General features: G+C 50.2%; 1 protein-coding gene across 1 annotated transcript; it reads right to left on the bottom strand.

Annotated features, from left to right (window-relative positions):
- Positions 1 to 1,475: 1,475 nt before the first annotated feature.
- Positions 1,476 to 17,230, bottom strand: psmd4a (proteasome 26S subunit ubiquitin receptor, non-ATPase 4a). The gene is made up of 10 exons (XM_068022498.1): positions 17,123 to 17,230; positions 11,687 to 11,827; positions 10,401 to 10,515; positions 8,731 to 8,817; positions 6,251 to 6,319; positions 5,184 to 5,399; positions 4,192 to 4,300; positions 2,734 to 2,865; positions 2,566 to 2,639; positions 1,476 to 1,876 (listed from the first exon to the last, which is right to left on the bottom strand). The coding sequence occupies exons 1-10, from the start codon at positions 17,146 to 17,148 to the stop codon at positions 1,709 to 1,711; spliced, it is 1,137 nt and encodes a 378-aa protein (XP_067878599.1). The 5' UTR covers positions 17,149 to 17,230; the 3' UTR covers positions 1,476 to 1,708.
- Positions 17,231 to 17,679: the final 449 nt, after the last annotated feature.

The following is a 17,679-nucleotide window of genomic DNA, read 5'->3' as shown; positions in this document are numbered from 1 at the left end:
ACTAGCTGTGTTGCTGTTGCAGAGAGCTGACACAGACACGATGGGCTGAATGGCCTCCTATGTTGTAACCATTCTATTCTATAAATGGCCAACCCCTTAACCTGAGACGGTGTCCCCCAGTTCTAGATCCACCAGCCAGTAGGAAACAGCCATTCAGCATCGACCGTCAAGCCCTGTATTTTATGTTTCAATGAGATCACCTCTCATTCTTTTAAACTGCAGACAATATCGGCCCATTCTACTCAAGCACTCTTCATAGGACATTCCTTTCATCCCAGAAATCAATCCAATGAACCTTCGAATGCAGTACATAAATGCAAAGTCTTTCTTTTATACCCAATGTGAAGTTTCTAAGTATGTGCTCCATCTGTTATTCACCAGCTGTTTCTGCAGTGCTGCCTGTGGCCTGCGTCAGAACAAACCTGTCTCGTGAGCCAGTGAAGGGCCATATTCGTGACTCAGTGCCATCGACACATTACAGCTCATCTCCCCCCTGACCTCCTCTCCTGAGGCGTGTTCCACAGATACCTCTGGTGGCCATTGCTCAAGTGCAAACCTAGACAGCATTGGCAGGCTATTTGACTGTGGAGGCGTCACAGCTTTCCAACACCCACCCTCTACCCCACCATAGAATCACCCCCCCACCCCGCCAAACTTCTTGCACACACCTGATACCCGCAAACAAGCCAGTCACTGGTGAGAGATCTGAAGCAGGGATACCAATTTCACCCCCTGCCTAGAACCCAGAGAAAGAGTTCCATTTCTATAGCGCCTTTCACAACCTCAAGACGTCCCAAAGCGCTTCACAGCCAATGAAGTACTTCTGAAGTGTAGGCATTGTTGTAATGTAGGAAACGTGGCAACCAATTTGAACACAGCAAGCTCCCACAAACAGTAATGAGAATGAGATCTGTTTTTTTTAAAAAGTTACATTGGTTGAGGGATAAATATTGTCCCCAGAACACCGGGGAGAACTCCCCACTGCTCTTCTTTGAAATAGTGGCCATGGGATCTTTTACATCAACTCGAGAGGGGCAGATAGGGCCTCAGTTCATCACATCTGAAAGATGACAGTTCAGCACTCCCTCAATTCTGTACTGATAGAGTCTGCTTGGAGTGGGACTTGAAAGCAAGAGTGTTACTCACTGACACCACAGGGGAAGCTCTCCTATCTCCCAAAACCTGTCTCAATGGAGGTACCAGCACCTGACTCCAGGACAGCAATGTCCCCCCCACCCCACCGCACCTATTGTGTGTGGAGGGAAACCCTGCCCTCAGCTCCATACCTCCACCCGGTGGCTCAACTGAGATCAGCAGCTTCAGGGAGTGTTTGGATCCAATATGCCCGTGTTATTACACCCCAGATCACGCTGCAAAGTCACACACCCACCACCCCACCCCTGTGCCCCCACATAGACACACAGGCCAACGCCTCCCCACCCCACACACAGACTCAAATAAATTAGAAATTCTACTGAATTCTTGTGTATTTTATTAACATTCCATTTTGGAAGCTGAAACTTTCACACTGCGTTATTATAAGAGGGGCAAGAAATATAAAGATATCCACACTGAACTTTATCGTTTGCAGCGAGCTATTACTGCCAAAGAATGCGATGTTATCCAATCTGTATTGCCAGCTTATCTGGAGCAGCAACATGCAGATCATCACGTAAACAAATTTCTCCACACCAGTCAGAGCAGCTGCTTATTTTTTCTCCTCCTCCTTGTCCTTCTTGTTCTCCTTTGAGGTCTGTGACTGCAGGGAGCCCATTGCGTTGCGAATGGCCTCATTGTTAGGGTCGACCCCAGGCAGGTTCTCCAGCACACTTTGCAGGAACTCGGGGTCCTCCATTACATCATAGTTGTCTTCCTCCTGTCAGTGCGGGGAGAAACAAGGGGAGTCAGGGGATAGAAAAGAGTCCGACACTTAAACTCAATCAATAAATTTACACCCGATGCCCCAGTGGGTAAATGTACCGCTGACTGTGGTAGCGTTTGGAGCTGGAAGATCCCAGTTTCATTCCTGCTCCCTGCCAGGGCTGTACAATTTCACCGAGACCAGCGGTTACTGGTGCTGCCTCCGGCAAGGTGATCTTCAGCTGCTGGGGTGGTCAGAGACCTCGACTGTACAGTGTGAGCATTGTGGGGGGGGGGGGGGGGAGAGATAAACAGAAACAGAAAAACAAATACAAGAGAGAGGGCGAGCGGACAAGAGGGCAAGAGAGGGAATGAATACAAGACAGAATGAAAACATACTATGGGGAATAAGTTGGAGAATGAAGAAAATAAATACAAGTGACAAAAATAAAAGAAAAAGGAAAAAGAGAAACTATCAAGTGAGACTGACCCTGCCCTCCTGAGGACGGAGCAATCTGCCGACATACGGTGTGTTGAGGTCAGAGGGCTCTGTGCGTTGAGTGGGGGTTGTGGGGGGGGGGGGGGGGGGTGGGGGCAGGGGAGAGAATTCAGTCTATCCAGTGAGGGGAGCGGGGCGGTGGCGTCTCTGTGTCCTGTGACAGGAATGGGGGAAGGGGGTGGCGGAGACGGAAGACTCGGTCTTACCTTGCCCGAAGCCTCGGATGTGTCCATGGCAGTGCCAGTTTCCATGCTGGATAAATCCCTGGGGCTCCCAAACTCTACATGAGGACAGAACAGAGAGTGAGTTAAAAACAGACACAAACATCTTCCATCCCGCTGTTACCTCTCCACAAAGTGCACTGTGGGCAGTACCTGCTCCCTGGAGGGACATCTGCATGGCATAGGCTATCTGCTCCTCCTCAGACATACTGCTGAAGTCAGGCAGCCCAGTTCCTGCAGACTCCTGCTGATTTATTGACATCTTTAGCAGGGCATCATCCGGATCTGAGAAAAAACATTAAACTTCAGATTCTTCCAGCAAGAAGCAAAAATACAGAGAGAGAGAAAACAGACAGGGGAGTAAGGGGAAGGGGACAACAGAGAATGGGGCGGGGGACAGCGCAGCGGTGAGAGCGCATCTGGAAACAGAGAGCGAGTACGGACCTGCACCTGATCGATCTTCAGTATAAAGCCTGGCTCAGATATAAAATTAAAAACCAACCTGACCCAGGCCCAACTCCTTCCAATTTTTTCCAAGCCCGACCCGACGATATCAAACACCGACCCGAAAATATCAAATATGTTATTAGCACAGAAAATAATTGCGTCAAAACGTAGATAAAAAACAAAACCAGACCACAGCCAACCTGAACCCAACCCGACCCTAGCCCGAATGCTGGACATCGATTATAGACCCGACACATGTTGTTGGGTTTGGTCGGGTAGCCAGGTTTTACTTCAGTATTTACAGTGTCTTTGGGCTTGACGCAGGTGCTGAGCTCTCCCAGGACACACCTACTCTTAAATAATCATCAGGACAGAGGCCCTCATGTGCAAATATCCTTGTCCCCTCTGGTGGAGGTGCCCAGCTCCCACCCAGCACAGCAGGAAGACAGGACCTGAACCAACGCAAGTCAACACACCACTGCTCAGTTTGTTCACAAATACAGCATTCAGAGAACTGGAGCACTCGATCTGAAAAGCTGCTGCAAGCCGATTCCATGAGTAACTTTCAAAGGGATTTGGGCAGGTTAAGGATGAGGGTCTTAATGGGTTAGGACAAAAAGCAGGGGTGTGGGAAAATGCATGACTGCTCTTTCAGGGAGCTATCACAGGCACAATGGGCTGAATGGCCACCTTCTGTGTTGTAGGTTGCTTTGATTTTGTGAAATACAAAAAAAAGGGCAAGGGCACCTCCAGACGGCTTGTTGGGTAAATACTGCTCAGGCTAGGAAAATCCTAAATTTAATCCCTGGATTCAGTCAGGACAGTAACAGAGAGTGATGCAGAGCTCAACATCCTGGGGCTAGAGAGGAGGGAAATGGGAAGGGTTCTTGCCTTTGATCACTATCCTGTAATCGCAACCATGCCTGTGGGGACAACAGGAGTAGCCGTGCTGCTTTACAGAGCTGAATAGCCCACTAACACACTCAGTCGCTTACTCTGGACAACTGGGAGCCAGCTGCAGGAACTGCTGCTGACACTTGTGAAATAGGAATGAGCGTCTTTGGGAATGGACTGGCAATAAACGAAGGGTACAACAGGGACTCTCCACTCTCTGAGCCACAATATTATACAGAGGCCCCATGCAGCAGCGGGTCAAAGCCACACCGTCGCTAGTCGGAGTCACTATTCCCGCCTCCACGGCCGATGCGGCTGCTGCTCGTCTAGCCTCTTCTTCCTGCCGCTGTCGCTGTTCCTCCATCGACACACGCAGAGCCTGAGGAGAATCCAAGAGTGAGGAACCTTCATTTATAAATTGCAGCCTATCCGATCCCAAAATATCCCATTTCTGCAGCCTAACTGCGCAGAGCAAGATCCCACAAACAGGCCACCGAGGGGGAATTCTCTTTTCCTCCAATAGTGGCCATGGGATCTTTTATGTCCTTCTGAGGGGTCAGACGGAATCACAGTTTAACATCTTATCCAAAGGACGGCACCTCCGACAGTGCAGCGCTCCAACAGTACTGACCCTCCGACAGTGCAGCGCTCCCTCAGTACTGCATTGGGACTTGATGACAAAAAGAAATCTCAGGACTCTGGCCTCCCCATCAGGGGTGGGGGCAATAATTACAATGACATCACCCTGCTGCCCGATGCATTTCTGTAGTGCCTTTCACAACCTCAGGATGTGTCAAAGCGCTTTACCCCAATGAAGTACTTTTTGAAGTGTGGGTCATTGTTGTAATGTAGGAAACACGGCAGCTAATTTGCACACAGTGAGCTCCTACAAACAGCAATGTCAGAATGACCAGATCATCTGGTTTTTTTTTTGTGATGTTGGTTGAGGGATAAATATTGGCCCCAGGACACCAGGGAGAATTCCCCCCACCCTCGCTCTTCTTCCAGTAGTGGCCATGGGATCTTCTACATGCATCGGAGAGGCAGACAGGAGCCTCAGTTTAACATCTCAATAGGAAGAGGTGGTACGGTGCTCTGTAGCGGCACTCGATATGACCCAGTGGAGCAGTGGATACCCCCTACTGCACTTCTGCAGCACTGGAGCTGCCTGGTCTCCATGGTTAGACAGAGAGAGAGAGAGAGAGAGAGAGAGAGAGGCAGGAAGCTGCCTCTTAAATAGAAAAATCACTACTGCTTCTTACCAGAGCCAATTCGGGGTCTGCGCTGGGATCCACTCCAAACTCAAAGTCGCTCGCCCCGAGCCCCAGCATGGTGCCCCCTTCCCCAGCCAGGATGGGAGAGCTGATGAGAGCGTCTGCGAGACTAGGGCCTGGAGGCACTGTCACCAGGTGGGAGCCTGTTCCATCCTTCCCGTTAAGTGCATTAATAAAAGCGGTTAACTTCTCTGTGTTTGCTTCCTGAAGGTGGCAGGGGAGCAGTGAGTTAGAACAGAGGATAAATAAGCAGAGTAAATCTGACTAGCCAAACAACTTACATTTATATAGTAGCTTCAATATGATAAAACATCTAAAGGCGTTTCACAGTTTAAACAGGCACAAATTTACACCGAGCCACATAAGGAAATATTAGGATAGGCGATCAAAAGCTTGCGCAGAGAGGTTGGTTTAAAGTGGGAGAGAGGGGCACAGGGGTTTAGGGAGGGAATTCCAGAGCTAAGGGCCCAGGCAGCTGAAGGCACAGCCACCAACAATGGAGCGATAGGAAATTAGGGGATGCGCAAGAGGCCAGAACTGGAGGATCGCAGAGATCTCGGAGGGCTGTGGAGCTGGAGGAGGTTACAGAGATAGGGAGGGTATGAGGGACATGGAAGGATCTGGAAACAGGGATGACAGTTTTAAAAATCAAGGTGTTGCCAATATGCACGCCAAAGTGAGCAATTCACCTCTCTTCCCCAGAGCACAGGTGCCAAGGTCCTTCCCTTGTCTGTGTTCTCCCCTCCTGTCCCAGAGATGCTGACGGTCACTCAGGTACAGGTGCCAAATCCGAGGGGTCCTTTATCATTTGAGCGGCATCATTTTACAGCAAGTGGGGACAGGAGTTTGGTTATTGAATGGTGATTGGGGTGTGAATCAACTGTTATAACATTTCAACAGACTTTGCAGTCTGCCTGCTCCATGGTAAATATAACCTGAGCTGGTTTCCTCCCCCTGTCCCCACCACCACCCGGGTCACACTACTGGCTCAGCCCCTCACTGTTACGGGCTCCCCTCATCCACTCTCCGCAAACGGTCACCTCGTCATGACTCACCTCCTCACCAAAGTTCACGATATCCACATTCACCTTCTCTTTCTTCAGTCTCTTGGCTAATTTGACCAACTGCAAGGGACAGAGAATGCCCAGCCATAACAGACAACACTTTCAGCACCCGCAGCTCACAGAGCCGCTGCCCCAAAGCATTTAATATGTTGCCCCCACCCGCTCCCGACCTGTACACAGTGACCCTTTGCTGCAGTAACAAGTCCACGGGCACTAGCTGCCTTCCGGTGTCCGACAGTGACATTCACTTGTCATGTGGCAGGTTATGTGACTGTGTAGGACATCACTAAAACCATGGAGGGGTGTGGGGGAGGGGGTGGCTACCCCAGTAAATCTTTACGAAACGGCTTTGTATCATTTTGAAAGAATTCTGGTGTCTGGGTCAGGTGGTTGTGGGATTCAAGCCCCAAGTCAGGAACTGAAGCTATTGTTAAAGACGTTATAGGAGGGCATTTAGAAAAATTCACGGTAATCAGGCAGAGTCAACATGGTTTTGTGAAAGGGAAATCATGTTTAACCAATTTTTTGGAGTTCTTTGAGGGAGTTACATGTGCTGTGGATAAAGGGGAACCGGTGGATGTACTGTACTTAGATTTCCAGAAAGCATTTGATAAGGTGCCACATCAAAGGTTATTGCAGAAAATAAAAGCTCATGGTGTAGGGGGTAACATATTGGCATGAATAGAAGATTGGCTAGCTAACAGGAAACAGACAGTAGGCATAAATGGGTCATTTTCTGGTTGGCAAAATGTAACGAGTGGTGTGCCACAGGGATCTGTGCTGGGGGCCTCAACGTTTTACAATTTATATAAATGACTTAGATGAAGGCACCAAAGGTATGGTTGCTAAATTTGCTGATGACACAAAGATAGGTAGGAAAGTAACTTGTGAAGAGGACGTAAGGGTGCTACAAAGGGATATAGATAGGTTAAGTGAGTGGGCAAAGACCTGGCAAATAGAGTATAATGTGGGAAAGTGGGAAATTGTCCACTTTAGCAGGAAGAATAAAAAAGCATATTATCTAAATGGTGAGAGGATGTAGAGGGATCTGGGTGTCCTAGTGCATGAATCGCAAAAGGTTGGTATGCAGGTCCAGCACGTAATTAGGAAAGTTAATAGACTGTTATAGTTTATCGCAAGGAGAATTGAATACAAAACTAGGGAGGTTATGCTTCAGCTATTCAGAGCATTGGTGAGACCACATCTGGAGTACTGTGTACAGTACTGGTCTCATTATTTGAGGAAGGATGTGAACGCGTTAGAGGCAGTACAGAGAAGTTTACTAGACTAATACCTGGAGTGGGCGGGCTGCATTACAAGGAAAGATTCGACAGGCTAGGCTTGTATCTGCTGGAATTTAGAAGAGTAAGAGGTGACTTGATTGAAACATATAAGATCCTGAGGGGTCTTGACAGGGTGGATATGGAAAGGACGTTTCACCTTGTGGGAGAATCTAGAACCAGGTCACTGATTAAAAATAAGCGGTTGCGCATTTAAGACAGAGAAGAGGAGAAATTTTTTCTGAGGGTCGTGAGTCTTTGGAATTCTCTTCCTCAAAAGGTGGTGGGAAGCAGTGTCTTTAAATATTTTTAAGGCAGAGGTAGATAGATTCTTGATAAGCAAGGGGGTGGAAGGTTATCGGGGGTAGGTGGAAATGTGGAGTAATCAGTTCAACTGTGAATTTGCTGAATGGTGGAGCAGGCTCGAAGGGTCGAATGGCCTACCCCTGCTCCTAATTCGTATGTTCGTATGAGCACTGATCCGGCGCTAAGCGAGTCAAGAGGCACAAAAGAAACTCTGACAGAATAATAGAAGGGAGTGTGTAACAAACAAAACAGCAAAATAAAAACACCCCAAAGCACCTTTCATGACCTCAGAACATCCCAAAGCACATTACAGCCAATTAAGCACTTTTTTTTCTTCAAGTGCAGTTATTGTTGTAATGTAGGAAACGTGACAACCAATTTGTGCACAAGGACTGCAATGTGATAGTGACCCAGATCATCTGTTTTAGTGATGTTGGTCGAGTGATAAATAATGGCCCAGGACAAATAAATAGTGGTCGTGGGACCTTTTACATCCACCTGAGCGGGCATACGGGGCCTCAGCTTAACGTCTCATCCAAACGATGGCACCTCCAACAGCACTCCCTCAGTACTGACACTAGGAGTGTCGGCCTGGGTCGTGGGCTTGAGAGGGGACTTGAGTCTGCGACCTTCTGATCGAGTTGAGAGGGTTATTCACTGAGCCACAGCTGACAACTAGCAGCTTATTACAAGCCTCCAGAATTTCTATCCGCCAGGATCAGCAGGAGGCAGTGACAGATTGTGTCTGCCCAATTCTAGAATATTTTGTCTTCAGGTTTATGTGGTTTTTAAGAGGGGAAAAATTTGGGAAGGTGCAGGTTTAATAAAGCAGCATAAACAACGATGGGAGGGCTGGAAAGCAAGAATGACCTTGGGCTTACTCACATCCTTCTCATTATCCTCCACTGGGCTTCCAACAAACACGATGATTCTTGTTTTGTGGTTCTTCCCCTGACGATGTTTAAGAGCGAGCTGGAAAACAGCAACATTTACACAGAATTACATAGAGTCCACAGCACAGAAAAAGGCCACTCGACCCATGCTAGCGTTTCTGCTCCACACGAGCCTCCTCCCACCCCCTCTTCATCTCACCCTATCCCCATATCCTTCTATTCCTTTCTGCCTCGTGTGTTTATTCAGCTTCCCCTTAAATGTATCTCTGCTATTTCCCTCAACCACTCCCTGTGGTAGCGAGTTCCACATTCTCACCACTCTCCGGGGAAAGAAGTTTCTCCTGAATTCTCGATTTGATTTAATAGTGACTGTCTTATATTGATGGCACTCTCCCCACCCCACCCCCAAACCTAGTTCTGGTCTCGCTCATAAGTGGAAACATCTTCTCTACGTCTACCCCATCAAACCTTTCATCATTTTAAAGACCTCTGTCAGGTCACCCCTCAGCCTTCCCTTTTCGACAGAAAAGAGCCCCAGCCTGTTCAGTCTTTCCTGATAATTATAACCTCTCAGTTCTGGTGTTATTCTTGTAAATCTTTTTTTTTTTGCAGCTTCTGCACTTCAATGCAGTGATATGGCAACAGAGATATAAAAATCCACCCGTGTCCCAGAGGCACCAGACGGTGGGAGACTTAGACGGGGGTGGAGTGAAGGCTAATTCAACGAGGAGAGCTTCTGTAGTTGGGTGGGGGGAAGGAAGAGGGTACAACAGTATTGAGAGCGCCTAGTCACTGAACACTCAGAGCATGCAGGGATGCACAGGTAGAGAAGCAGGGACTTGGGGGAAACGGACCAATTGCAGAGCAAGCCTACGGAATATCTGAAAACAAAAATCTCAAAGTTAATTCATGGGGTCACTGGGGTGCAGCTGAGTTTTGCACAGCCAGATCCCATACACTCAGTCCCAGCACTCACTTGTGCCTTTTATAGAACATAGGAGGAGAGGCCATGTGGCCCTTCGGGCCTGCTCCGCCATTCAAAAAAGATCATGGCTGATGGTCTAATTCAGTACCCTGTTCCTGCTTTCTCTCCATATCCCTTGATCTCTTTGGCATTAATATATCTATCTCCTTCCTGAATATATTCAATGACTTGGCCTTCACTGCCTTCTGCAGTAGAGAATTTCACAGGTTCACCAAAATAACAATAGAACAGGCGACAAATTTAATCAGGGCAAACCAAGCTTGGCTCCTCAAAGCTGCAGGAAGGGGAGCCTTGGCTTTCCAGAGAACTACAGTAATCTCCTTGGGCACCAGCGTCTAATTACAGCACGGCCAACATTAATCCCTCAGTCCTCAACATTCAGGGTGATCTAATTAGGAACAAGAGGAGCCCCTCGAGCCTGTTCCACCATTCCAGGAGATCATTGCTGATCTGCAACTCAACATGCCTGCCTTTAGCCCATATATTGAGGCGTTTGATAGTTTCTCTCACCCATTTGGTTTGTGGGGTCTTGCTGTGTGCAAACCAGCTGCCGCGTTTCCAACATTGCAACAGTGACAACACCAGAACAGAAAGTACTCCATCGGCCGTGAAGCCCTTTGGGAATTTCCAAGGCTCCATATGATTGCGGGTTTGTTTCTGGCGGAGGTCTCACTTACGTGTGCAACTCGGATGCCAGTGCAGAAGCTGATTTTCCCTGTGGGCTGGACGGCGTGTAGCTTGGACAGAATCCGACCAGTGTCCGGTGTCAAAGTTGTGAGTACCTCGCAGTTACTGCAACCAGAAGAAGAAAGGAAGCCATCTGTATTAAAACAGAACTCCGCCTATATACGCGTCCGACTCTGAGCTGAGGAAAAGAGGCTGAAAAGATAAAAGACAGGAGGAGGTAGACACTCAGGCAGGGTGTAGTCCCTGAAAGATGGCCCCTGATGGGATGACAGGGGGTGTGCAGAGTCAGTGTTACATTTCATACCACCCAGCCTGGCTCCTGATACTTGGGCCCGGCTTGAAGGCAACTATTAAACGAATTATTCCAGAACCTAGAGCACAAAATCCAGGCCGACACTCCCAGTGCCAGTACTGAGGGAGTGCTACACTGTCAGAGGTGCTGTATTTCAGATAAGATGTTAAACCGAGGCCCCCAACTGCCCCTCTCAGGTGGACGTGAAAGATCCCATGGCCACGACTGGAAGAGCAGGGGGAATTCTCCCCAGTGTCCTGAAGCCAATAATTATCTCTGTGCCAACATGACTAGAAAATACAGATTATCCAGTCATTATCACATTGCTGTTTGTGGCAGCTTGCTACAAATTGGCTGCTGCATTTTCTAAAACAGTGGCTACACTGCCAAAAAAATAATTCATTGGCTGAGAAGCACTTTGGAATGTCCTGAAGTCACGAAAGGTGCTATAGAAATGCAAGTCTCTCTATCTTGCTTATTATCCCCTACTGCTTACATGGAATAAAGGAGCACCTACCACCCCTCCAAACACGAAGTAGGGGGAAACACAACATCCAAACTACCAAGCTTCCCCCACCCTCCCCCCCCACAAGACCCTGGGGAAACCATGGAGATCCCAGGTTCCCTCAGGAGTTGGCGAGAGGATAGCAGATCTTAGCTGAGAATGCTACAGGAGTGTTACAAACGGGGCTCTGGGATAGCAAGAGAAAGGCAGACAGGACTCCTCCACTATTCAGTAAAGCCTGCAGCAAGTGCAGATCTCAATAACAATTTGCATTTATACAGCAACTTTAAACGTAGTAAACTGTCCCAAGGCACGACAAAATTTGACACCAAGCCACGTAAGGAGACATTAAGACAGGTGATCAAGAAGTAGGTTTTAAGGAGCGTCTTAAAAGGTGGAGAGAGAAGGGCAGACAGCTTTAGGCGCAGAAAGAGGGAGGGGTAACCTTCTTAAAGGGGTTGCGCGGAAGCGTCACTTACTTTGCAAGTGTGATGAGCCCTACGTTGTTCTCGGGGTTGCTACGCGTTTTGGAATGGCAGACGATGTTGACGGCATCTTGCTGTGCCTGTAGTCTGGTCGGCAGGAAGTCCCCATTCCTCATGTATTCACTGTTGTCGACACTACGACAAACGGGGAGACAATGGTTAGAAAGGAGCACAGGTTCACACCACAGAAACTGCACGGCTCAGTCAACGCTTACTGCGCCCATTGAGACAGTGCAATCAGGTTTTCCCACCCATAACTTAGGAACAGGAGGAGACCATTCAGCCCAGAGTCTGTTCAGGGCTGATCTGTACCTCAACCGCATTTGTCCGCCTTTGCTTTATATCCCTTACTTAACAAATATCTATCAATCCCAGCCTTGAAATTTCCAAGGGAACCTCAGCATCCACAGCCTTTTGGAGGGGATGGGGAGTGCGCTCCAGATTTCCACTCCCCTTTGTGTGAAGAAATATCACCCCAAACGGCCTGGCTCTAATTTTAAGGTTCTGCCCTTTTCTCCTGGGCTCCCCCACCAGAGGAAACAGTTTCACTGTATCTAATATATTTAATCATTTATCAGGGAGAGCAGCCTTCCAGTTTTTAGCGTCACCTCCTGTTGCTCTAACTACAAGAACCCTTTCCCCAGTGTCAGACCCTGATTTCATCCTTTTCATATATTCCCCAGATATGTTTAGGAATTTACAGTTGATTTGCAGATTCTCTGGCCGGGCCAGTGTTACCATCGCATGCTGACTCTGCCAGACATTCAACTCTTGATTACATAACAGAAAGGTCAGAAGGTCATAAGATCAGAAGTGGGGATGTTCACTCCTCAGATACCGAAGCAGCCTGATGCAGCAAGACCCATACAACATCCAGGCTTGGGCTGATAAGTGGCAAGTAAAATTCGCACCACTCAAGACCATCGCAAACAAGAGAGAATCTAACCATCTCCTCTTGATGTTCAATCGCATTACCATTGTTGAATCCCCCACTATCAACATCCTGGGGCTTTACCATTGACCAGAAACTGAACTGGACCAGCTACATAAATACTGTGACTACAAGAGGTTAGAGGCTGGGAATTCTGTGGCGAGTAACTCACCTCCTGACTCCCAAAGCCTGTCCACCATCTACAAGGCACAAGTCAGGAGTGTGATGGAATACTCTCCACTTGCCTGGATGGGTGCAACTCCAACACTCAAGAAGCTCAACACCATCCAGGATAAAACAGTCTGCTTGATCGGCACCCCATCCACAAACCTTCAACATTCACTCCTTCCACCACCGACACACAGTGGCAGCAGTGTGTACCATCTACAAGATGCACTGCAGCAACTCACCAAGACTCCTTTGACAGCAACTTCCAAACCCACAACCTCTACTACCTAAAAGGACAAGGGCAGCAGATGCATGGGAACACCACCACCTGGAAATTCCACTCCAAATCACACACCATCCTGAATTTGGAACTGTATTGCCACTATCGCTGGGTCAAAATCCTGGAACTCCCTTCCTAACAGCACTGTGGGGTAGGTACACCCACATGGACTGCAGTGGTTCAAGAAGGCAGCTCACCACCACCTTCTCAAGGGCAATTCGAGATGGGTAATAAATGCTGGCCTAGCCACCAACACCCACAGCCCATCTCCCATGAATGAATAAAAAAAAACGAAAGCCCTGCTGCAGCAAGTTTCTCCCCGAATTGATTTGGGTTTTGATAGAGTAGACAGAAAGAAACTGTTTCCAATGGTGCGGTGGGAACCAGAGGACACAGATTTAAAATAATTGGTAAAAGAACCAGAGAGGGGGATAAGAATTTTTTTATGCAGCGAGTTGTTGTGATCTGGAATCTGCTGCCTGAAAGGGCGGTGGAAGGAGATTCAATAGTAACTTTCAAAAGGGAATTGGATAAATAGTTCAAAAGGAAAAATTTATAGGCCTGTGGGGAAAGAGCAGGACGGAGTGAATCTTATTGGTTACTTTCAAAGAGCCAGCACAGGCATGATGGGCTGAATGGCCTCCTCCTTTGTTGTGTCGTTCCATGATCTGAAGGTAGGTGCCAGCTGTCCTCTGTTCAAATGGGAACTCTAAACAAGATGACTCAGTGAGTTCTTGAATCACGTAGGGCATCACACGCCAGCCCAATGTTGGTGGGAACACCATCACCTCCCGAGCGCCGCCTCCCTCCCAGAGTTGCATACCATCCCGTTTCGGGAATAGGTTTCCGTTCCTCAGCAATCCTTGCCTGAGACTAACCATGCAAGGACTGCAACAGCTCAAGGAACACGGTTAGTATTTCAATTTCAAAGTGCAGCAGCTGCCTGTGGAACTGTCCCCCAGTCAGAGTCAGTACCTTGAGGAGTAGAAGGGGGAGGGGGGGGGTTGGGGCACTGGGGAAGTGAGCCGCTCTTATGTAGGAGTGGACTGAGTTACCCCTTGTACCATTTAACCTTCACTGCTGAGGACTCACTGACGTTCAAACACAGGCTCACTGTTTAAAATACACATGCCATCTCATCACAGGGGGCTGCTACAAGCAGCCACAAAGGCAAACTGTTTGGCCCCCTTCCCCTTTCTGTTCTGTCTTGTGTATTCTGGCCCGTGCCCAAGCCAGGCACCACCCTCTACCATTCCCTGCCAACCAAGAGAAGAACTGTGGATCCTGGCCTCTGCTCTGGGAGTGAGCGGATAGGCTGGAGTACACCAGCTGCTGCCCTCAATGCTAGGTCTGTACTTGATATATCGGAGACAATTGTTTCGATCCTCCACACACTGAAGGCATCGCCATCTGCTCTAATATCTCCTTATGTGGCTGTGTCCACGTGATCAAAAGCTCAGTCAAAGAGGTCGGTTTTAAGGAGTGCCTTAAAGGAGGAAAGAGAGAGGCGGAGAGGCTTAGGGAGGGAATTCCAGAGCTTAGGGCCCCAGGCAGCTGAAGGCACAGCCACCAACGCTGGAGCGATAGGAATCAGGGGATACTCAAGAGGCCAGAATTGGAGGAGTTCAGAGATCTCAAAGGGTTGTAGGGCTGGAGGAGGTGACGAGGGTGATGGAGACTGTTCCACACTGCTGTGTATGGGAGTCTGTGGAGACCTGTTGGAAAGCCCAGAATACGTAGCAGGCAACTGTGCTCCCCAGAGTGAGGACGTCCAATGGATTGTGTAGAAGAACCTTTCAATCTTAAACAATAGCCTAACTTACCATTCTTGTACAGAAGTACACAAACTATCACTTCTGTATCACACACTGACTCACCCACTGTGCACCTCCTGTTTATATTTCTATCCATCACAGGACAGAAACACAGACATGTAGACAGAGATGATCTGAAAACAAGTCCACTGCAGCCGTTCATAAACAGAGACCAGGAGAAAGATCGGTTTGAGTGAACTCCAAAAGCAAAAGTAAGAGAGAGATGATGCTTCAGCCAAAAAAAAAGATTCAGTTTCAGGAACTTAATTTAATGAAAAAACACCAGAGTTTCAGAGAGACCAGAGGTGTCGAATTAAGACAGGAGTTAGAGCTTTAAATGGGGGCTGGTGACGGTCGTGGGGAATCCAACAGTTTGGGATAAGAGTAGGGGGCGGGAAGAGTGTCCAGGGTGAGGGGGGGGGGAAAGGGAGATGAGGATATGATGGGATAGAGAGTGGGAAAGATGAGGAGGGGATGGGGTAGAGGGGGGGAAAGATGAGGAAGGGATGGGGTAGAGGAGGGGATGGGGCAGAGGGTGGGAGATGAGGAGGGGATGGGGCAGAGGGTGGGAGATGAGGAGGGGATGGGGCAGAGGGTGGGAGATGAGGAGGGGATGGGGCAGAGGGTGGGAGATGAGGAGGGGATGGGGCAGAGGGTGGGAGATGAGGAGGGGATGGGGCAGAGGGTGGGAGATGAGGAGGGGATGGGGCAGAGGGTGGGAGATGAGGAGGGGATGGGGCAGAGGGTGGGAGATGAGGAGGGGATGGGGCAGAGGGTGGGAGATGAGGAGGGGATGGGGCAGAGGGTGGGAGATGAGGAGGGGATGGGGCAGAGGGTGGGAGATGGGGAGGGGATGGGGCAGAGGGTGGGAGATGGGGAGGGGATGGGGCAGAGGGTGGGAGATGGGGAGGGGATGGGGCAGAGGGAGATGAGGAGGGGATGGGGCAGAGGGTGGGAGATGAGGAGGGGATGGGGCAGAGGGTGGGAGATGAGGAGGGGATGGGGCAGAGGGTGGGAGATGAGGAGGGGATGGGGCAGAGGGTGGGAGATGAGGAGGGGATGGGGCAGAGGGTGGGAGATGAGGAGGGGATGGGGCAGAGGGTGGGAGATGGGGAGGGGATGGGGCAGAGGGTGGGAGATGGGGAGGGGATGGGGCAGAGGGTGGGAGATGGGGAGGGGATGGGGCAGAGGGAGATGAGGAGGGGATGGGGCAGAGGGTGGGAGATGAGGAGCAGATGAGGCAGAGGGTGGGAGATGAGGCAGAGGGTGGGAGATGGGGCAGAGGGTGGGAGATGGGGCAGAGGGTGGGAGATGGGGAGGGGATGGGGCAGAGGGTGGGAGATGGGGAGGGGATGGGGCAGAGGGTGGGAGATGGGGAGGGGATGGGGCAGAGGGTGGGAGATGGGGAGGGGATGGGGCAGAGGGAGATGGGGAGGGGATGGGGCAGAGGGAGATGAGGAGGGGATGGGGCAGAGGGTGGGAGATGGGGAGGGGATGGGGCAGAGGGTGGGAGATGGGGAGGGGATGGGGCAGAGGGTGGGGGATGGGGCAGAGGGTGGGAGATGGGGAGGGGATGGGAGATGGGGCAGAGGGAGATGAGGAGGGGATGGGGCAGAGGGAGATGAGGAGGGGATGGGGCAGAGGGAGATGAGGAGGGGATGGGGCAGAGGGTGGGAGATGAGGAGGGGATGGGGCAGAGGGTGGGAGATGAGGAGGGGATGGGGCAGAGGGTGGGAGATGAGGAGGGGATGGGGCAGAGGGTGGGAGATGAAGAGGGGATGGGGCAGAGGGTGGGAGATGAGGAGGGGATGGGGCAGAGGGTGGGAGATGAGGAGGGGATGGGGCAGAGGGTGGGAGATGGGGAGGGGATGGGGCAGAGGGTGGGAGATGAGGGGATGGGGCAAAGGGTGGGAGATGGGGTGGGGTTGGGGCAGAGGGTGGGAGATGGGGAGGGGATGGGGCAGAGGGTGGGAGATGGGGAGGGGATGGGGCAGAGGGAGATGGGGAGGGAGGGAGAAAGAAAGAATGGAGGGATGCGGGATGGCGGGGGGTTGGGGAAGGCCGCGACCCCGGTCCTCGGCCCCGAGCCGGGATGACTCAGGAGATCCGGCCGTTGCTCCTGTTCCCTCCCCCCGCCCCAGATTCGGCCTCTGTCAGCCCCTTTCCCCACCCTCACTGTCTTCCCCCCATCTCCCCAGACACCTCCCCGGGCCTCTCCGTCAGCCTCTCTCACTCACCAGACCATGGTACTCTCGAGCACCATCTTGACGGCCTTCCTTCACAACTACCCCCAGCCACCTGTAAACCCGCCTCCCATTGGCTACTCTGCAACCGTCCAATCAGCGCCCGGTTTACTGCGAGGTGAGGGCGCACGGTGACGTTACAGCAGGCCCCGCCCACCTCGCCGATCGGGCATGCCGGGAGCTGTAGTCACTTTTTCATAAAGCGATTATATGTAACGGTGTGTATCTGCCACAAAACTTTATCTTTCTTTCTTTGCGTGTGGAAAAAAATCACAGAAGTGAACTGGGAATTGTGTTTTAGTGAAGCATCTGAGAAAACGTCCATCCTCAGAAGTAACTGCCATACCCATCGACCTTAGCAACAGCACGGTGCGCCTGCGCAGCGCTAGGACTGCTGGGTGGTGTAGTTTCTAATCTATGTTAAACCATTGCGCTGACATCACAGCACAGAAAGAGGCCAGTAAGTCACAAAGGTGCGTGGCTGCAGACTATTGCATCTTATTTCAGTATTATTTATTAAGAATATAAATGCAATTGTCAATATCTTTAAG

This window comes from Heterodontus francisci, chromosome 46 (genome assembly GCF_036365525.1).
Source record: "Heterodontus francisci isolate sHetFra1 chromosome 46, sHetFra1.hap1, whole genome shotgun sequence".
Classification (NCBI taxonomy): domain Eukaryota; kingdom Metazoa; phylum Chordata; class Chondrichthyes; order Heterodontiformes; family Heterodontidae; genus Heterodontus; species Heterodontus francisci.
Note: the sequence above shows the minus strand (reverse complement) of the source record. Positions and strands in the feature narration are given on the sequence as shown.

Bases quoted from the DNA above. Each gene is read 5' to 3' on its own strand.
- psmd4a (XM_068022498.1), bottom strand. From the start codon at position 17,148: ATGGTGCTCGAGAGTACCATGGTCTG. The intron at 8,818-10,400 runs GTAAGTGAGACC...GCTGTTTTCCAG, and splicing joins CTGGCATCCGAGTTGCACAC to CTCGCTCTTAAACATCGTCA. The intron at 6,320-8,730 runs GTGAGTAAGCCC...TGTCCCTTGCAG, and splicing joins TGGAGGATAATGAGAAGGAT to TTGGTCAAATTAGCCAAGAG.